At 35.3% G+C, this 23,185-nt stretch overlaps 1 protein-coding gene across 1 annotated transcript in view; it reads left to right on the forward strand.

Annotated features, from left to right (window-relative positions):
- FGF10 (fibroblast growth factor 10) overlaps positions 1 to 22,665 on the forward strand; it is a 79,637-nt gene extending 56,972 nt beyond the window's left edge. The window contains exons 2-3 of the mRNA XM_038535148.1: positions 15,822 to 15,925; positions 19,722 to 22,665. Of these exons, the coding sequence (XP_038391076.1) occupies positions 15,822 to 15,925; positions 19,722 to 19,919 (302 nt within the window). The 3' untranslated portion in view covers positions 19,920 to 22,665. The remainder of the gene's footprint in view (positions 1 to 15,821; positions 15,926 to 19,721) is intronic.
- Positions 22,666 to 23,185: the final 520 nt, after the last annotated feature.

The following is a 23,185-nucleotide window of genomic DNA, read 5'->3' on the forward strand; positions in this document are numbered from 1 at the left end:
AATGTGTCAAAAAAAACCCCACCATGTCTATTTAAAGACTCAGTGTGTCAATACTTTGCTTCAATTTAAAAGTCAAAAATAACTCTGACTTTCCAAGGTGATTACCTTACATAGTAGCTAGCTAGCAAGGGCAACTGAAAAAAAACTATCAGATTCCTATAAGTAGTACACTCCTCTCTACAGGGATGCCAGTATTTTTGGAAGAGTTGAATGAAGGTGAAAGAAAATACAACATTAAAATGAGAGTCAGGTACAGGCATTTAACAGGATCGTGTGCACATCCCTTGAAGTTTGTGAGTGGGAAGACAGCTAAGCAATTGTCTCTGAAGCTCTCTTTTTGGAAATCAAGTTTGTTTAACTGGACAAGACATGTGGCACAAGTCTGTGCAATTAGATCACATAGCCTCGTACCACAAACATAATTATTAGCGGCTGTTTTTGTTGAATGGCAGGTTAGAGAAACAATAAAAAGAGGAGTTGATGATGATGAAAGAGGAAGGGCGTGAAATTGTTGTACTCTTCTAGCAGCTTTTAAGTCTCAACATAAAGAAAAGACTCTGTCATCTTCTCTGGACTTAAAGTGTTGACTGAGAAAGCAAAGAGGGATGAGAAGGCTGTTTGTAGGTAGGAAGAATAAAGATAGGATCTCCCACCATGTCAGAAAGCTGTTAAGCACTCAAGGTGAAAACACCCAGCAGGGGTTTAGAGTCAACAAGTAACTGTATATATTTGGACATTTGCAGCAGACCTCATTACCTTAACATCCTCGACCAAGTTTCCAAGGCAAAGGACATCCAGGGTGGTGACTGAGAAAACTAGACTTTATGCTTTGGCAACTTTTTTTTAAGCTTTTCAAATAGTTTCTTATGACTCCACACCTATGTAAGGAGAGGGAGGAAAGTGGTCCTTTTGTTGTGGTTGAAAAAGTGGAATTTAGTAGGAAATGACTGAGCAGAATAATTCTGTACTTAGGCTTGGGACTTCATTTCATCCTTCCTCTTCCTATACCACGCAAGTCAAAGTGACTCTTTTTATGCTCAGTAGGTGGCTTTACACAGTAAACATTGAATATTTTTTGATATTTTCATATGGTTATATTTGGTAATCAGTCCCTTGAGGCAATAATGCATTACTTAGAGTTGAATATATATACACAAGACTAATGAGAGGGATCAGACTCTGGGTCAATCAGAGACTGTGCTGAGAATGGAAGATAAACTGGGGCAGTATTGGGGGGACAATGTCATCCTCCTCTATATTCCTGTCTGCTCTGAAAGGTGAAACAATTTTGAATTGGCTTCTGATTTCACCTGAATATCCAGGGTTGCATTGGCACCCTCAAATTAAGAAGGATTACCTGCCAATAACATTTGCTCTTTTCCTCTTTCCAGAGAAAAGTGCCACCATTGAAACAGGTACTTTGCACATGGATTTATTAATTTGTTCCATGATTATATATTGGGCATCTGCTGTGGGCAAGGTCCTGCTAGCACAGATGTGGCCCATATGGAGAAGCAGAAGAGCTGTGCTTCCAACAAACTAAGGGCAAACTGAGACTCTTCCTATCTCTAGCTATATTCACTCTTCTAGTTTCTCACCATGGTTCTCACTTCTGCCAAATGATCCAAGATCAGAGTTTTGAAAGAATCTGAAATCTGCATACTGAACATTTCTCCTTGATAAGAAAATAGGTCTAGTTTTTTTATCAATGCATCAAGAATTAAGTTCAGTGACAGAGTAGCTGTAATCTATCCATAAATAAAAATTGCTTAATAGAGTTCCATTCCTGAGCGCCATTTCCATGGTCTGCCATAGTTTAATTGAGCTTTGTGAGCTTTCTCAGGGCATGTCTATTTTTATTTATTTGATTTTTAAAAAAATTTTACAATTACATTGTAACCAGTTTGTATAAGACAGATGTGCATATTTCTACTCATCTATCTATTTAATAACACTGACCAAGAAATGTATAGCGTATTATGGGTCCTGAATTTCTGGGCCTGTTTTGATAAAGTATGGAGACTTTAAATATATCTCCTTCTAAAATTAAATTATGACACTAGATTTGACATCTCTCTGGACATCATTTTTTAAGATTCTTATATGAAAACAAACGGGGTTTACTTTGAATCTTACCCAAGAATAATCTACACTGAAATATTTCAATGTTTGTACTAAATTAAATTATATTACAATCAGAGTTTTCTTTCGGTCATCTAGAATTACTAGGAGAAGAGGAAATATTTGCAATAGAAATCGAATAAAACTACTGAATGTTACTTGTTTTTTTATATATGTTTCAATTAATTACTAAATTGACTTGCTAAAAAGCCAACCACTTTACCTAGAATTATATTTTGCCTTTAATGGCAATTTGACAAATTATTTTCAAATTTCTTCCATTTTTCCTTATACCATATTATGCACCAACATTTTAATCATTGTAAATTATCTTATTTCAGTTGAATTTAAGAATTATCTGGCAATACTGTAAACTAGTCTGAATTGAGTAAGTCAATTAAAATTCCTTCTTGCAATTGATTATGTGAATTAAATAATATTAACTGAGTCTTCTGGAGGGAATGTTTTCAGATTTTCATAAATAAACAAATGGAAACATTTCTTCAAAACATAATTTTGTGAAGTTTTGTCCAGCATAACTAAAGTATGCTACAAAGAAGTTTAAGATAACTTTTCTTTGAATGTTATTCTTTTCCCAAAAATTTTAAAGGTGTTAACAATTTGGAATAAAATTTGAATTAAGTAAAGTGAAACATTTGCAGTTTGCAAGGTTTGGATCAAGTCAGTCTAATCATTTCATATCAGTGTTTCTCCTGTTTTAGGTTTTAATTTTCACTTTATTTTTTTCTATAATCTGGATCCCAGAAATAATATGTATTTAAGGACTCAAGTACATAGTAATTATAATCTATCCTCTAGTCTTTTTTAAAGATTTATTTATTTATTCATGAAAGACAAAGAGAGAGAGAGGCAGAGTCACAGGTAGAGGGAGAATCAGGCTCCCTGCAGGGAGGCCGATGTAGGTCCCCATCCCGGGACCCTGGGATCATACCCTGAGCTGAAGGCAGACACTCAACCACTGAGCCACCCAGGCGTCCCTATCCTCTAGACTTAAATGCTAAACTTTCAGCATGTTTTATTTCGAAAAGTTTACTAAGACTTGCACGAAGCTGAGTACAAAATAGTACTTGACAAAGAGCAATAGAGGATATGTGTTGGATTCTAATGTCAATCCTTAGTTGCATCTCACTAAAGAAGGAATAATGTCACTCCCACTCCCAATCTCCCACCCCACATGTAATTAAGGTAACAGTATCTCTTCTTAAAACATCTCCTCCTCTCCCAGGTTGTTCTTCTGGTGTTGTCTATGCTAGAATGTCAGGCTCTTACAAGGAGTTTTAATCTTTGTTTTTATGCTCTCTCCAAATACCAATGTTACGTACCAGGAAAACCCTTTACATTAATTTCTGTGAAAGTATCCTTTACAGCGTGCTCTGCAAAATACTGGCTATGTGCTTTACTTTGTGATCCAAAATGAATGTATGATGCTGTCTTCTATTTCCAGGCTAAGAGATCTGTTTTCTTTGCCAGTTGTGTGATGTGGCAAGGGCAGGGCAGTTCCATGAATCTTGGGGATAAAGAATCACTTCAACCTTGGTGTATGGCCAAAAAGGGGCAATCTTCAATCGAGAGGGCCATGAGCTTTCTATCTTGATTAAACCTTTTCAGCAGAAGCCAGAATTCCTCATTGCCAATATCATGAGTTACAGAAGTATAGATTTTCACATATGGTAAATGTTTTGGTTTGGCCAGTATATATAAACAGGTGAGTTGTCTTTCCACACAATTAAAAAAAAACATATAAACCAATAGTAGTATTTATATTTCTTAGCAAGTGTTATAATTACCCACTGTCTAAGTAACGATGGAAAGAATCTATGAAAGAGTTAAGAAGCTAATTATAAATTATTTTACACCATGTTGAAAGCTTGGCAAATTTACAATATATGTGTTCAAAGTGAGCCTGGGTTTGAATCCTAAAACTTGTTCTACATTAAGTATTTTAAACTACTTAGGGCTGTTCATGTTTGCTAATTTGTGAACACTTCAATGCATCAAGTAAGATTTTTTTCTTGCCAGAAACCCAATATCAAGATGTGTTCCACTGACCCACTTTATTCTTTTCATCAAATTGAGGAGTGAAGATAGTGTATATTATATTTAATTGTATCAAATAATTTCTTAAAAACTTTAGCAAATGCGGTTAGACATTTTATATGAATGTCTTTAGGGTAAGCATCTAAACTGACTTGGTGCTCAATTAGTGAAATATGCCATGAAGTAATTTCTCCAACTCTTTCTGTTGGCTTTTAAATTTTTCTTCCTTTATAAATAAAATGCAGTGGTCAAGCTCAACAAGAATGAATTATTATTTCTGGGTAATGAACAAGATAAATTAATCTATAAATCATTAAATAGATAAAACATTTTTGCCTTGTTGCCAACAGTTTGTAAATGTTTATAGGAGCCTCATGGTGTAGTAGAAAGAACATGGACTATTTCAGTCCTGAGTAATCTAGAAGTGCTTGATAAGTCTCTTGTTGTCCCTGGGTCTTCTAGTGTCATCTACTACAAAAGAGAATCAGAGATGAACCAGACACTTGTTAGATTTTGTCAAGCTCTTCTCTGACTCTACAATTTGCTAAAAACTAGTTTTTTCTTAAGCCTTAAATAATCTAAATTTTACCACTAAAGAGAGAGCCCAAGAGGAGAGAGAGAGAGAGAGAGAGAGAGAGAGAGAGAGAGAGAGAGAGACTGGTTTTCTTATTTAGTAATTTTAATTGATTTTGAGGCTTTGAAATCTGTGCTTTAAATTAGATTGATCAGAAGCTTTGATTAACAGAACATTTCTCGAAATAATCTCCAATGATTTAGTGGTTTTTTTTGGTGGGGGGTGAGGAAGTATAACTGACAATCCTGCTGACACCTCCTTATATTAGATCTAATTTAGAAAGTTAGTGGATTTTTACTAGAACACAACACATTTCTAGTATATTTTGCATTCTCTATAGATTTTTCCAACAGCAAAAACATTGCAGTGATTTCCCTTACTTTTGCCAGGTTAATATTTAAAACCCTTCCTATAACAGAATGGCAGATTTTCCTTCTCCCCAAGGCTCAAGGGACGAGACATAAGACACAGGAGGATGCTGTCAGGTTCTTTCCCGAAACGTGAAGTGTAGGAGGCATATTAAGTTTGAGCCAAAGTTGGGTGTGGCTAGATGCCCTGGCAAGAAACTAGGATTTCTGATTTTCTAAAATTATTCCTGAAGAATTGGTTTTACAAAAATAAAGGACGAAAAAAGGCAAAACTATAAATAGCTGTATGACTTTATGTACAAATATATTTGCTGGTACAGAAATAAGTTTACTTTTCAGGAAGAAATATTTTCAGTAACTACTCTTAGCCTTACCCATGGCTTTATTACCATTCAAATGAATTGTACTGGGCTTTTCTGAGGGTATCTCAAGACTCCTTTTCTAAACTCTTCTGTTTTATATCTTATGTCATACTTCCTACCATTTCTCCCACTGTACATAGGATCCACTGTCAGTTATCCTGGGTCACAGCAAATGACTCAAACATGTAAGCATTCTAGTTTGTTTGTTTTCAGATTGCTGGTGTTTGGAAGTAGGGGGTTTGATTCCCATTATTAGGGGCACATAAGCTTTTCTAAGTTTTTATTTCATGCAAAGTTAGCCAGACAATCTTTTCTCACTTTGCAAGTTAATTATTTTTATATCAACATTTACTGTGGACAATTCTCAAAAATTCCAAATAAAGTATCATCCTCACAAACATTTAATGTTTCTCATTATGAATATATCTCAAGAACACAAAAGGTAATATTTGAAAATATGGCACTATTACAATGTTGATAACTATTTCCTGAAATAATTCAATAAAGTCAAGTGGACAAAAGACAATCTCTGGAGAGGGAAAAAAAATAGAAATTGTCACATTTACTAAATCTATTGATCTAGCACAGTGCCATGAAGAAACACATTAAATAACTATCTGCAAATATTTGTTGACTAATGATCAACATGGAAGACTCCAGAGTCACATCTCATTTGCAATTAAAAATGCAGTAGAAAATTAATCTTTAACATATTTTAAATAATTAATTTACATCAGACACTATTGTCCCTAAAACTGTGTTTTTAGTTTCTGATACTTTTCATGGTAGGTCACTGACAATGGTTCGATTGCAATACTGATCAATTAAATATAGCCTTAAATTGAGAAATGTTTTAGAATTTGCCACTATATTCCTCAAAAAGGCCACACTAATGACTGCATTTAAAGCATCAGTTGAAAATGTAAAAGGTCACTCTGGCCTTTAGCAAATTGAGAAAAATACATATCTTCTTATATAGAGAGGGTAAGAATTTTCTGCTAACGTAGGTCCTGTTTCTGTCTGCAATTCTAAATGAATGTCAAGGGTATCTGAAAGAACTGTGGATGATAGAGAAACTAAATCGCTGTGTTGCATTCTGCTGAAAGGGCATCCAGAGTCTAAAATAGTACAAGGTAGACCAGAACTAGATTAATGATTAGCACACTCTGGTATCCTCTTTTAAAGGTGGTGAGATCATTCTAGAACAAGTATATGCCTTTAACTCTGGGTAGAGGATAAGGGGTCAAGTGAATCGCCACTGATCTGTAGCAATTTCTTGGCTATCAGTATAATTTTAAAGGGGCCACATGGCCCCTTAGAGTGTTGACACAATTAGCCCAAGAGAATGAATGTAAAATACTCAGGGAGTAACTGAAGGCATTTAAGTTTCAACCAACATTTCCACATTCTTAGTGAGGGGAAGAAAATAAAGGCTATGATAATCTTATTGCAAATCTTTAAAAAAAAAAAAAACTGCCTATAGACAGAAATGAGGTATATTTGTAGACAAGTTCCAAATCCACATAATTATAGTTAGGCAGATGCTGAGTTCCACACCTATCAAAAATACACAAAAGAAAAACCTTGCACTTCCTTCCACATTCTTTAAAGTGTTTTCATTGATGTTAAGCTGCTACCATTATTTGTGTCTATTCCTGTTTGTGGTTCTACTTTCCTGCACGTTTCTGTTGATGCCTTTTCATATCAAAGGCCTGCTCTGACTCTGAATCATAGAGTATAGAACATGTGTGGTCCTTGGACCAGCAGAATTGCCATTTCCTAAGAAATGGCTAGAAATTCAAATTCTCTGGCCCCACCCCAGATCTTTTAAATAAAAAATCCCAGCAATTTGTGTTTAAATAAATCCTCCAGATGATTGTGATGCATGCTCAAGTTTGAGAACCACTGGTATGAAAACCTGGCTAACTCCCCACATCCTGATTCAGTGGACAGTAAATACCTATTGAATACCAACTGCTGCAGAGTCAACACAGTCCTGTGAGCTGTAGGCAATTAGCCCCAATTTGCAAATGGAAAGAGGAGGAAACCAAGACTCAGGAATTACAAATGACCTACTCAAGGTCATATAGCTGGTTAAGTAACAGAACTGAGATGTTAAGCCAAGTTCTTCTGCTCTTTTGGAGCTAGTTCCTTCTCATTTACACTTAAACTCCTCTATTAATTTCATCATATAATATATAACTTTGATGTTCCCTTTAAAAATCTGTGTGTGTGTGCCTGTGAAGTTATTAGCTTCTGTGTGTGTGTGTGCGCGCACAATTGAGAGACAGACAGATGGTGGGAGGGCAGGATGGAGAGAAATGAAATGGGAAAATAAGTAGGTAACCAAAAAATAAAATTAGTATCACAAATGTTGCTGTCCAGTCACTCACAATATAAACAGTTAGATATATTTGGACATTCTTCCAAGACAGTTAACTTGAAGTCTAGATGCACTTCTTGAAATTGTTGAGTCAAGCACATAGGCAATCCTAAAACAAGTCTGCTTAAGCTAAGAGATATGAACACAGTTCTGTTAGACCCTCAACTGTGTGCTCTCCTTTCCCAGTCAGGCTTCAAAAACCCATTCTCTTCCTGCATTCTTTGCATCCACCACTCATGGACTCTTTTTTGGGACATGCACTACTTATGAATTTGGTGACAGTTTTCTACTTCATTACCTCTGTGAAATTTTTTGAGCTCATGTAATTTGTCAAGCAGACAAATACCACCAGAAGCTTGTTAAAGGTGATAAGGGAGGGAGACTACTAGACGAATCAAGCTCAACTCCAACTCAGACAAAGGTGATTGAAGTTTTAAAGGGAGAACAAAGAAGGATTACAGGAAAGCAGAAAAGGTGAGAAAAAAAGAGATGAGAGTCTATGTGGAAGTGGAAAATTACAGAAGGAAGGAAGTAGGGGAATTACTGAAAATAGCATGGGAAGGTGGGTTGGGACAATGTATAATTTGCAATTGGGCAACATTGTATTTTCCTAAGTAAAGACTCAGCGTGGGACCTGGGGTCACCTTTAGGGACACAACCTAGTGCAGGTGGAAGTCAGGCTTACCTTTGGTCAGGGCTCTTAGCAGAGTGTTCAGGAAGATCCTTTGTGCTGTGTGAGAGTTCAGCAGTTCACATAATATGATGAGGATTCAATCAACTCTGTTTCACATTAAAGAGAAATGAAAACATTATTTGAAATATTTTTAATTACTGTGATGGAAATTTAGATATTGAAAACTTCTATGTTTTTTCTGGACATGATCTTATAAACCTGCAATCTATTCGACTTCCTAGTTGCAAAGTAGCATTTCACTGTCAAAAATCATGAGTGGAATCACGTTTTCAACAAATTCAAGGGTATCAATGAACTACTAGCTGAAATAATAATTGCTGTGTAATTTTTTCCACACCAGTGTCTATGAAGCAAAATTATACCCCATTAGATTGTTTGCAAATTATCACAATTTTTACAACATAGGAAATTTATTACATGTTTTATCATAGATAAAAAAGATAAAACTAATGTAGTTTGTTCTAGACATAAACCTAAATATTTTTGTTGCCTCATTTGTGTAGAATTTTGCACCTCATTTGTGTAGAACATCACTCTCTGAAATGTAATGGAGAACCTATCAAAAAGAGATACTAGGATTTCTACACAAAACCTGTACTCAGAAAAAAACACCACCAAGCCTTGCCCATAATTTTGACTCAATTCTAACCAGATTTCATATTAATTCATCAGCTTATTTTAATGGAGGTATTCAGAAGTTCTTTAGGGCATTCTACTTTCATAGCAGAGAAAGTCATTAGTGATAATATTGATGTCCCCGAGTCATCAAGAAAAACATTACTTTTTTATTAGTAATCTCCATATATGAACAAGGAAGTAAATGAACCTGGAGATGAAGGTGCCAAATTACTTTTTAGATAAATAACATCCAAGAAGCTGTAAAACTTTCATTACCTAGAAAATTAATCTATATGGAAATTAATCGCTTTGAGTTGACTAATCAGTATGCTTCTCTAAAATACTTTTGAAATCTAAAACTCAAGTGTTTGCTATAGTATGGAGTATTCAAAATAGGTAAAATGGTCTTTATCATTGCCTTTTTTATTTTGCTATATTCAACTTTAGTCAACAAAGCCTTATTTAATGGAAAGAGAATGGGCCTTGGATCCAAATACCAAATCTGCCATACTCCAGGTGAATGTATGTTCTCCAATTTATTTAATTTCTCCAAGGCCCAATTTCAACATGTACAGAATATAATGCTTACTTGATATATTTTGTGAGACTCATATATGAATATTAAATATATGATACATGATAGTCACTCTGTACCATTCTTGATTTTTGTGCTATTACTGTCTTTCAATTCAACTTACCCCAATTGGTGCTTTCTTAACCAAGAATGTTGTCTTGAGAACTCACACTCTAGATAGCCTTTCTGATCCAGGTTTTATTTTATTTATTTTTTATTTTTTATTTTTTTGATCCAGGTTTTAGATCCCTTTTCTCACAATTTTAATAATGAATAGTTGAAGATATATACACATATTATTTAGAAAATTTAAAACAGCTTCAGATTTCTATTGATTACTTATAAATAACAAATATTTATATTTTGTAATTCACTGACTTTTCCTTTGAAGTATATTCATTTGGGCATTTCTTTCTCTTTTTTTATCTTTAAAATCTTTTTTTAAAGATTTTATTTATTTATTCATGAGAGGCACAGAGAGAGAGAGGCAGAGACATAGGCAGAGGGAGAAGCAGGCTCTCCCCGGGAACCCTGATGTGGGACTCGATCCTGGGACCCTGGGACCATGACCTGAGCCAAAGGCAAATGCTCAATGACTGAGCCACCCAGGTGCCCCCTCATTTGGGCATTTAGTTTTACTTTCATTTTCATTTTATTTGGACATAGAGTTATTATCTCAAGGTTTTACTAATTTGACCTTACTATCAAAAGAAAAAAGATTCTGTATTTAATGAGTCCTGAGTTTCTTTTTCTCAGCCATTTGCTGGACTGATCATTCAGTAATTCATTCAATATAATAATTCATTCAGTAAAAATATATTGAGCACATATCATGAAATATGTATGTATACCCTGTTCTAATAAAAAAAGAAAAAGACCACTGCAATTACTATGGTTCTTTTAGAAAGATACATGCTTAAGGGAGTATGACCTATGTGATTCTCAAGACTACATTTGGAGCCATGTAGGCCCACACTTTAGAGTATGGCCACATAATCTCTGAGGTGTATAGTGTAGATGTGATAAAAACTCTGGGGGGTTTCATAGGCTTCTTTATATTAGGATATAATATAATATAATTTATTTGAGACACTTGACAATTCATGAGAAAGAGATTTAGCTTAGAGAAGTTAGGATTTGTGTATTACATTATACTAATCATATGTATATGTTTCAGGACATTAACTAAAACTATCAAACTATATAGCATAATTTTGAGGTAAATGTTTAGAGCAAAATAACAGATATGACTAATTCTGAATTCATGAGGCTCTGACACCTATTGAACTGCTTCCAAATTTCACAACAAAGTTTTTGGAAAGTACATTCCTCACCGAGGAGAGCACCACTGCTACTCAATGAAGTATGATCTATACTTTTACTGAATAGTCCCCACAAAGTACAATTGGTGGGGAAAGCCAACCATAGCTCAAATACACACTAAATCTTTTTGCTTCCCCCAGGCCTTTCTTTCCTCACTCATTTATCTCTGAATAGACTATTCCTCTCAACTTCCCAAATTCTCACCTACTAAAATCCTACCCCTAAAAGGTTCACTTCCAACATCAATCATCTTCATCAAGACAACTTTACTATTTAAAATGAAGACAATGTATTTTCTCTCTCATGTACCTCTAAAATATTTTTTTAAAGATTTTATTTATTTATTCATAAGAGACATAGAGAGAGAGAGAGAGAGGCAGAGACACAAGCAGAGGGAGAAGCAGGCTCCATGCAGGGAGCCAGATGTGGGACTTGATCCCAGGTGTCCAGGATCACACCCTGGGCTGAAGGCAGCACTAAACTGCTGAGCCACCCGGGCTGCCCCTAGAATATTTTCTTTGTATTGTAATTACTTTCATTATATGTGTCCTTATTTTACCCAGTCTTAAAACTCCTTGAAGGTAACGACTGTGTTTTGTTTGTCTTTGCATCCTCCATAGTAAGAGCTAATACAAATCCTACACCATGGCACTTACTACATATTAGTCAAATGAATTTACTCAGAGAATCTCTAGTGTGTGCGTGTATATAGAGAGAATATACATATATACAAATACAGAGAAAAAAAATACAGAGAATACATATGTACATATATATACGTATACAGAGAACCTCTAGTGTGTCTGTATATCGATCGATAGATAGATAGATAGATAGATAGATAGATAGATAGATAGATAGATAGATAATAGATTCTGTTTATTTAGGAGAGGAGGATGGGATTTTGCATTTGTTTTTTACATCTAGCTTTCCCCACCTATATCCTTTGTATTAAGGTTTTACTTGCCTTTTACTTTCTCCTGTTATGTCCATAAAATATATATTTAAGGAGAAAGTTACCATGCTGGCCAACAGTTTGTTTATTCTAATAAGCCCAAAAGAGAAGTATTCTTGGTGCAGAGTGATTGCTGGGGAGAAAATGGGTCAGATGCTTTTCTTCTGGAGAAGGATAAGAAGTATAAACTGAGAAAGAAACTTGTGAATGGCCCTCCTCAGATTAACTACTCAGTGATTCATCAAAACATAACTCATGCCTTGGCAAGTTAAAAGAAAAGATGATTTACATGAAAATTGTGATTTCTAGGTTATTAACATTTGAAGTTTATCAGTTTGCAAAATCCTCCCCACTACTATGGTGATGATGCATTTGTAGGTAGAATGTACCCATTAATATGAGCTGATTTATGTCACAATCACTTGTAATTTTGATAATCAATCTTTATTATTTAGGATGTCAAATATAATTCAAAATAAACTTTATAGATTGCTATTATATACTTAAATGAATTCACAAAATATTGGCTTTTTCTAATGTTTTTTAAAGTTATATGTTTTTAGGTAAAATACCTCCTTTCTCCAAAATTGTCCATACAAGATGGTTGATACCTTGAGTGTTTCTTAACTTCCTAACCTCCCATCTCATGAATTCCTTCCTTGTTCCTTGTTCTCTAGTTGGTAAATCAAACATGATTTTTCTAAAAATATCATGCTATTTCACCTTAATGCTTTTGTTCATGTCTTCTCACCTTTCCCCTGGATGCTTCTTATTCAACCTTCAAAACTCAAGTTAAGTCTCCTCTCCAAATCATAAGTCTGCCTTAGAGTCCCAGCCAATATTAACTACTTTTATTTTCTCTTCTTTTGCGTTTCATCTTAGCTCTTACTATCACTTAATTTGTTTTATTGCAATTCTCTGTGTATTTGTCTTTTACTCTCAATACAGCATAGATTTTGCTTAAGGAAAGCCATAACTTACTTGACTTTATGTTCCCATTCCCCAAAAGAATGCCCTTCTCCTCAGAGGTCTTCCTATGTGTTTGAATTAAACTGTTCAAAAGCTCCTAAATAGATTTAGAATACCACCTGGCATATTCATCTTTTAAGAGACATCAAAACTGATGTGGTTAAAACTTAATGTAAGTAATAGAATTTCACTACAAGAGTATGGGTTTAAAGTTAGAAAATATCTGACTTATATGAATGGGAAATATAACTTATGTTCCTTTCATTAATGACACAATTTTCAGGTGTTAGTTTCTTTGAGCAACAAAACCTTATAACTTTTGAGATAATTGTAGATTCACATAGGTTGTAAAAAAATATAGAGAAATCTGTATGTCTTTCACTTACTTTCCGATAGGATGTCAATCCTTTAATTGGCACTTAAATTTGGATCAAAGTATACAATACTAAGTTATTAGCCCAACAACATTGAGTAAAATTCTGGTTCTCCTTTTCAAAAATACTTTTATAGGCAAACTTGATCATCCTTACCAAAGAACAGAGAATACTGGATAGATTACTTATGAAAAATGTGCAAACCCACTACACTTAAGCCCCTCAGAAAGAGTTACTTTCACATTAATAGATGCTTATAATAAAGACAGTCATTGTTCATTAGGGAAAAGTTATCAGATTATAATTTACTGACATACCCAAAAATTCTTTGCAGAATTTGAAAAAACCTTAAGTCGTCTAGGTCTTCCCACTTTCTTTTTCGAAGCATAGTGAACCTTTTCACACTAGTCTTAACTGGTTGCAGAGTGGGAAAATGGTTGATCAATTGATGAATTCTTTGAATATTGAGTTCCTATTTGTGCAAAGCAGAAAAAACGAGAGGTTTCTAAGCTAAATATGATAGATCATGTGCAGTGCACTCTCAGGAATAACTGGTCAAGGATTTAGTAACATTTGTATCACGTTTTTCCTTTTGTCAGCTCAGTCTCTTATCATCTAGCTTAATCCCATTACTTTTTATTCATCTTCAAAAATCCTGCTTTTATTCTTTGCTAAAATCATCCTTCAATCTTTTCATTCTAACAATTTCCAGTTACAAAAGCATACATAGGGAACACCTTGCAATTTACTGACAGTGTTTGTTTCTTAGGGAAAGTAAACACCAACCTAAATATTTTGCCCCAGGATTCAACCTCCTGCTTTGCTCTACTATATCTTCTGTTTGTCACATAAAGTATATGAGACTCCTTTCCCTGATACTTAGACATTTTACTTTGTAGCATGCCTATTAAAGGCTCTTCTCTTTGATGAGTCATTTTGTCAGATAGTTTTCCAACAGGATTCCACGTTGGAGAATGGGAAAGGGTGGGGAGATGATGGAGAGGCAAATAGACACAGAGAGCAAAACAGTCTAAAAGCCAGAAGCTTTGGTGTTGAATCCATCACTTTATCATCTTGTATATATGAGCTATATGATCTCATATCCTCCACTTTTTTCATCTGTAATTAAGAATAGCAATACCATCTTAGAGGACTGTTGTAAGAATTAAGGAAATAAACTACAAGAAAGTGTTTTAAAATATGCATATAAGGGATCCCTGGGTGGATGCTCAGCGGTTGAGTGCCTGCCTTCAGCCCAGGGCATAATCCTGGAGTCCCGGGGTCGAGTCCCACATCAGGCTCCCTGTATGGATCCAACTTCTCCCTCTGCTTGTGTCTCTGCCTCTCTCTCTCTCTGTGTCTCTCATGAAGAAATAAATAAAATATTGAACAACAAATAAATATGCATATAAATGGATCTATTTGTTTGTGCCTTGAGGGCAAGGGAGATATTGAATGCTCTCCCTAGAGTTACCTACAGTTTTCAGAGAAAAATACCTTTGGATGCACCAACCAAAATGTGTGTATTGGGGGAAAAGGGCTCCTGTCTATCAGTTACAATTTCCCTCAGTTTTCCATTCTTTCTAGGGGAAAAAAAAAGCCTTTAAAAATGCTGATGCATACTGGATATTCTCCCAAACCAGAGTTACGATTTTGCTATTTTAAAGACAATGTGGATGTTGGGATTAGTCTTTCTGTATCACAGAATGTCAACACATTTTCCAAAACTGAATTTATCAGTTAAATGTAGCCAAGAGATTTAGTTTATCTAAGTGCCCTACAAAGGAGAAATAGTTTACCACTGTTTTTACAGATTGAGGCAAATCTGACATATTATTGACATATGCTATGGATTTAATTTAATACCATAGTACAGATGTGTGCTCTGATAAGTTTTTGTGAAATCTAGGCTAAGATAGAGTTGTTTCAATATTTATGGGGTTGAAAATGCAGAGTTAGCAAAGGAAGCATTTTAATTAAAACAATATTTTGCCTTATATGCTCACAGTAAAATATAGGCCAATTCTTTTAAAGACCAACTACTTGTTTAAATATAGTTGTTGGGTTTTTTAGGCACATTGAAATAGATTTGGGTTTTTTTCCAATTTTAAAATTTTTTAGTTATTGTTTTTCAAAGATTTATTTATTTATTTGAGAAAGAGAGGGGAGGGGAGAGGCAGAGGAAGAGGATAAAAGAGAATCTCAAGCAGACTCCCTGCTGAGTGCAGAGCCTGACACCAGGCTCCATCTCACAACCCTGAGATCATGACCTGAGCTGAAACTAAGAGTTGTTTGCTTACCTGACAAGCCACCCAGCTACCCCCAGTTTTTTAAATCTACTGATTTTAGAACTATCAGAAATTCAAACTCAATAGTTCTGAATTTTCTTTCTTTCACTTAAATGTATATAACTCTTCAAGTTTAGCTTTTTTTTATTGTATGTTTTAGGCATCCTGGAGATAACTTCAGTGGAAATCGGAGTCGTTGCCGTCAAAGCCATTAACAGCAACTATTATTTAGCCATGAACAAGAAGGGGAAACTCTATGGCTCAGTAAGTATTCTGCTTTAATTTTCCAAGTCCACTGCAGTAAATCATTACCACAGTTTTGGAATGTTTCCCCCAGACACTGAAGAGCTTTGTTATCATTCTATTGCTAGTAAATAGAGCCACAGTAGGCTGGTCACCAGAATTTCAAGGGCTGGCAAAGCAGCTCTCGCAATTCTGTAATTTCCTCTGTTGTTCACCCATCAGTCTACCACACACGCTGTTGCTGGCTTTCGTCCGTCAATGCTCTGAACTGTTAACGGGTCATACTCTCACGGAAGCATCTGGTCAAATTGGCACGGGTGCTGCAGACAACTTGTAGAAGAATCATTGAAAACAAAGATCTTAAATTGAGTAGGAAACCATACACTGTGTGTATTTTAGAGATTAAGATAAAACAGGAGCTTCAAATTTTGTATTCTATTAAAATATGAGATGGGGAGACAGAGTAAGAAATTCACCATTTGTGTGCCTTCAATCAACTCCATAATTTTATTTATGTAGACAATAGTCACTAATTCATTGATGTAGTTGGTATCCAGCTGACTCTTTTGAGTACATACATCTCTGTGTTTTATAGCAAATATTAAGGAATATCACTTCAAAATGTGTAAAAAACCTTATTTTGTTGATTAGCATAAGAACAATTGCACTGCCTGCCTAGAGCCAGCAGCTCCCAAACTTGATCACAATCACTGAAAAGATTAATACACACTTCTAGATTTTCTGATACATTAAAGCTGTGATAAGACCTAAGAATGTGCATTTCTAACGAGGTCCCAGGAATTCCTGATGCAACACTTGGATAACCCAAACTGAGAACCACTGGTCTGATTATAGAATAGTCATGTATTTCTTTTGTATCAGGTCCACTTATAAGTGGGGAGCTAGGCACCCACACTGTGGGCCTGTCCCTCTGTCTAGCATAACTGCATTTTGCATGGCAGGGGAGGAAGGTGGTTAAAGGAATTTCAGTTAAATTTTTCCATTATATGCAGCTCTGCTCATGAGCCCAGAAATGTAATGGGCCATTTTAAAAAGTGGTGTCAGTCAGGGTTCACATTATAATCACTTCTGAAGTATTTTTAATTTATTTTCTTGAATGTACATGCTTGAATCCCTCCTTAATCTACTATTATCAGAATTACTGGGCAAGAGAACTCAGTTTATATTCTTTGCAGAGATACTAATATACTTAGTCAAAACCAAAGCTTTAAAGTAAAGCCAGATCACACCATCTAGATCAAGAGAAAAAGGGTAAATAACTTTAATTGCGATAAAAGATTGAAATAACTTTTAATTGATAAAGTGTATGTTTTTTAAAAGGTGACATCAAAGAGAAATGGAGAATTCTTAAATGAACTGTGTCAGAAAAATATTTAATACTTCTCTTACTTCCCCACCTTTTTCTTCTATCCCAGCATAGCTCGCATACTGTGCCTATGCTTCTTACTGAACTCTAAGATGTGTGAATTCTTTCATCCCATTTCTATATCTAAATAGATACCTACTGCTTTCTATCATAGCATTCCCTTTTAGTTATCTGCAATGGGTTTTATCAGAAATTCTCTCATTAATGTGTCTGTTGTTAACTCTCTTCCCCTAATATATTGTGAACTTAAATTGGGCAGAGGCTTCCTTGTCCCACACTATACCCTCAGCACTCAGATCCATCCAGAGCACAGGGCCCCAAGACTTTTTTTTAACTTTAATACTTATGATTCACCTAAATGCTATAAAACACATAGATTTCTAGATCCCTCCTCCAGAGATTCTGATACATTTGAGGTAAGGTATAAATATTTTTAAAAAACACCTGAGAATCGGAATCTGCTACAGGTGTACCTCACCTTAAGAGACAGTATTTTAGGGCCACCAGGGTGCTTCAGTCAGCTGATCAAACCACTCTTGGTTTCAGCTCAGGTCATGATCTCAAGGTCATGAGATGGAGCCTGGTGTCAGGCTGCACACTCAGCTGGGAGTCTGCTAAAGATTCTCCTTCTCCTTCTGCCCCTCATCTACCCACTCACTCTCTCTCTCCTTTTCTCTCTAAAATAAATAAACCTAGAGACATTGCTCTAAAAATTTATTTGGGGGAGGAAAAATGAGTATTTACTGCTACTTTTCAATACACAGCTTGTTGCAAATATAAAATCATCTCAAATAACCTTAATCCTTCTAGTTTCTAAACTGCACCACCCCCTTTATTAGAATGAATGTAATTATTCATGCAAAAAGCTATCTCTGCTTTGAAGCCATTTAGTTTTATTTATTTATTCTTTTTGAAGCCATATAGTTTTAGACAAACTAAGATGAATAAATGGAAAAAAATAGTAAGGATTTAAATTCCTTTCTAATGCAGAATTCTTTGTTGCATTATAATCCCTTTTTTTTTACATTATAATCCTTATTTAAGTAACTTACCTTTTCATCTTATTTTCAACCAAATAAATCATTTGACTTTTTTTTTAATCATTTTACTGTTACACTTAAATGTTAATTTGCAGAAGATAGGCACATTGGATAAATAAATTCCAGGAAACAAAGCTTAAACCCGTAACATTAACATAAATATACCCGTTTGTGATGGTTCTGATAATGTTCAAAATGATGATCTAGCTCATAGAAACACAGATATTTAAATATATACATATTCAGGAACTGAGAATTTAGTAAAAAAAAAAAATTTAAATACCAAGTTGAGAAAAGCTGTCCTAACTGCCCAGTAGAGGCCAGCTAAAATATGTCTACAATGACCTTTGTTTGGATTGGAAAAGGTGGAACCAGAAGAGCAAAGACCCCAATTCCTTAGCTGCCAATTTGCTTTAGTGTGGATATGAGGGAAGAGGTACATTTCTAAAGCTAGAGTTTTGAGATTAGTGATTACTCTTCATCAATAACTCCAGGGTGAAATACTAGATTTGTGGAATGAAGGAAACATCAATTCTTGTCCCAAAGATCCCCTTAAAAACACATGGCTACTTGAAACAATGCCAAAGGACTATGGCTATAGAGTGGAATTTCCCAGGATCAAAGTCTCAGGTTTATACAATAAAGGCAGTGATAGTCACCATGCTTGTAATTTCTTTGATATGGTAATTCACAAAGCAAGGCATTCTGTGTCATAGTTTTCAATTATTTCTAGACCTCAGAGTAAACCTATTAAAATTCCAACTTATGGAAAACTGTAAATAATCTACAAAATGGGGAAATCTAGTATTTGTAAGAAACAATGACAGCTCCCCACCCTTCCCTGGCCTCTTGTTTAGTTATCTAGAACTATCATGAGCTTGCTATAAGATCTGCTTTCTTACCAGTGTGGGCATATTTATTATGGACTTATACCTAGATAAAGTTTGAAAACTTGATAAGCTTAAGTTTTTTTCTGTCATTCTATTTTCCTCATGAGACCCCTGGTCATTACTTTGAAAAAAAGGATTATACATAATGCTATTCTTTATCATTGGCATATCACAAATACTGTTCATGGAATGTTTGCTTCTTGACAGTCATTCTAGTCACTTAAACCATGTCATCTTCAAAACACACCAGCTTTTTTAAAGGGCCCTAACATGTGGTTATGATGATCAATTAAAATGAATCATGAGACTTCAGACACAGATTCTGTTTATGATTATGAGTTGTACTCTTCTGTTGCTGACAGTGCACATTAAGTGCACAACTTACCTACAAATGGCAACAGCAAACAAAACTCTTGAACTGGCATTCTCTGGATGGTTTGTGTCAAATGGAATTCAGTGTCATCATCACAGGAATAAAAGATTTTATTTTTCCCTTGCAGAAAGAATTTAACAATGACTGTAAGCTGAAGGAGAGGATAGAGGAAAATGGATACAATACATATGCATCCTTTAACTGGCAGCACAATGGGAGGCAAATGTACGTGGCATTGAATGGGAAAGGAGCTCCCAGGAGAGGGCAGAAAACACGAAGGAAAAACACCTCGGCTCATTTTCTTCCAATGGTGGTCCACTCCTAGAGGAAGGTGATGCTTGTGGATACAGTGAAACCAAAGGTTCTTTTGCCTCTGGTATTCTTCATAAAGACAGGAGCTCAGAAGGCAAAGATACATTGCAGATGTCTGCTTGCTTGAAAAAAAGGAAGTCTTTAAAGGTGTTGTACTCACTGCTGACATACGATGTTCTTTTGATTAGTTCTGTGTCATGCCTTATAATCGAGATATAAGCAGATTAAATGGGATGGAAGTTATTCCTAAGCGAACAACATTGTGGCTGGGTTTTTTTTTGGTGAAGTTTTTGTTTCTGTGCTTGTTTTTTAACCTCTAAGATAGAACTCAAAGGACATGGGACAATCTGTTGAATGATCTTCGGGAAAGTTATTTATGGAATACGAACTCATATCAAAGACTTTCATTGCTCATTCATTCAAGCCTAATGATTTAATGAGCAGTAAGACACGCAAGCATTTCCTGGAAAGCACTTGGGTCACATCGTATGCACAACCAAAGGAGCTTTGGGCGTGGCATCATGGAAGAGTCAGATAAGATTTTAAAAAATGTAAACATGTTAGTGTAAAACTGTTCTAACAAAACAAATAGTATGGTATGCTTGTGCATTCTGCCTTCATCCCTTTCTATTTCGTTCTAAGTTATTTATTTAATAGGATGTTAAATATCTTTTGGGGTTTTAAAGAGTATCCTCAGCAGCTGCCCTCTGATTTACCTTTTCTTTTTCTTCAGCACACCACATGCATGTTCATGACAAAGTGTTCTTAAAACTTGGCAAACACTTCAAGGATTGGAGAGGAGATAGGGAAGCAGGGTGAGAGCCCCATGTGCTATCTGTTAACTTAATATCACTTCTGCAATAAGAACCATCAACAATAAATATGACACTGCTGTGGCATGGCTTGATGAGAGATATCTGCCATCATTTAAAAACATCTATCACTCCTAAGGCTTCCTTTCAGAAGAAATAGACCCAAAGGCCAAATTCTTCTCTTTTAATACACCAATGGGGCTCCAAGAATATGCTAAAAGAAGGAAAATTGTTAAATAAATTTTAGTACCTAGCCTCATTATTTACTGATTTTCTGCCATGCGTCTCAATGGTAAGTGATGAAGAGGCTGTCTGCATATATAAGAGCCTTTTATGAGTCCCACAATAGTGCATCTCCTCCAAAGGAATTATTGAGGAATCTGAAGTATAACACTCCCAGGGGCTTAAACTGAGCAAATATATCCTGGTATATGTGTAGCCATATACTGAAATCTGTTCAAGCTGTATCATCTAGTCTTTACAAAACCGAATAAAAGTTATTTTCTATAAATTTAAAGAGCTTTGGAAGATTCCATCATGTAACCATATCAAAATTCATTTTGTTAGAGCAGGTATAGGAAACAATACATAAGAGTATACCAGTCATCATCACATTGTATTCCACTAAATAAATACATAAGCCTTATTTGCAGTGTCTGTAGTGATTTTTTTTAAAGTGTAGAAAAATACTATTTGTTTTAAATACTTTGATAACTATAAGATTATATTGATGCTGCAGTTTTATCTTCATATTTCTTGTTTTGAAAAGGTCTGTTTATTTTTACTGTTTGGATACAGTATATTGGTACAAGGGAAAGACTCACTAAATGTGTCTTTTTACTAAAGTTTAACTTCTAGAAAGGCTGGTGTTTTGTGATCCTCTCTTATAACTTAATTGTGTCAATGCTTAACCAGTGCTTCCAGTTAATCTGTTATTTAAGAATTAGTTTTATTAGGAAACTTTCCCATAAGGTAATCCCATAAAAGTTCTTATTTTTTCATTCCTTAAAAAAGTTGGGATTTCAAAAGATATGCATTTGAGGCAGAGAGTTTTGGCTTATGGCTAAAGTTGCGTTTTGTGGCATTTGGCTTCCAACTTGCTTCTTAACAAATCAGATTCTAAAAATGTTTAATTTTTGTGGTTGGAATCTGTATGTGAAAATATAATTGGTAACTGAATCTGAAAGCCATAATGTAATGTATTGCTATCAGAACTAGATTACCTTTGTTCTTTCATTTTAAAATAATAATTGCACCTGACACATGAATACAGACCACCCAAAACCAAAATTAAATGCTTGGTGAGACAAATATAGGATTAGATGACTGCACGAACAGCAAACAGGGCACAAACTGGATTCGTATTTCATGTAGCCATTTAGATTGCTAAGGAGACTATGTGTAAACAGGCATCAATATCAGACTCCAAACACTAAAACAGCTTCTAGCAAAATGTATCAAAGCTTGCAGAAGCCAAAAATAGAAAACATCTCCCTCACCTCCCCCTCCCAACACACACACATGTGTGCAAGTGTGCTCGCACTTGGGTGTGCACATACACACACACACACACACAGAGATAGAGACAGAAACAGAAAGGAGATTCTCCTGAATTTAAAAACGGCATCTTTGCTTGATATTGAGATAGAATTCTGGTCACCTTTGTAGTTGGATTGTGCTACTGAAGAAAAGGCAGTTCCAGCCCTGAATATTGTATATTAAAAAAAAATCATCATGATTTTGGGAGCTCAGTCTCTGCGGGAAGTGCGGCCCCTAGCCATGATGTCAGGGTGAGTTGGCCATAAATGTATGTCCATCTAAGTGCTGGTACTAAGGAGACTCCTCATAAAGATATAAAATCCCTCCCTCTTCCTACCTCCCAAAAGGCTGAACAGTGTATAGTATGTTACATTTCAATAAATCAATAAAAATGCTGGGAAAAGAAAATACAAATATTGTCCTTGTTTGTTTTATTAGCCTATACCTAACTATACCTGGTAATACAAAGAGAAGCTCAAGTGTTCTACGCATGGCAGGAGGTGGTTAAATGCCCCACAGTCCCAAACAACAACAAAAAGAAAAAGAAATCACTGAAACATTTGTAAGTTTTCTTTAATGTTTCACATGTGTGAGTCAGCTATCCTTCCTCTAATAACAACCAAATGCTTTAGATTTTTCCTAAGGATTCAGGTCCACCTAGTTTACACAGTGGATAAAGAAGGATGAATTGAAAACAAGGATGGCTTGTGAAACAATGAAAGACGTTTGGAGGAAAGCCAGTAGGCTGCAAACTCTGATTTCAAGAGAGTGTAGGCCAGTGGATTTGATTTCAAAAGTAGAGAGAGAAAAGGATAAAGTTGGGTCCAGGGCTCAAGCAAGGTTATAGACACCATCTAAATTCATCAGCATTAATGCTGCACAGTTCCAATAATTTGGATGTCATTAATTCAGGATTTATGATTATTCA

Source organism: Canis lupus, chromosome 4 (assembly GCF_011100685.1).
Source record: "Canis lupus familiaris isolate Mischka breed German Shepherd chromosome 4, alternate assembly UU_Cfam_GSD_1.0, whole genome shotgun sequence".
Taxonomy (NCBI): Eukaryota; Metazoa; Chordata; class Mammalia; order Carnivora; family Canidae; genus Canis; species Canis lupus.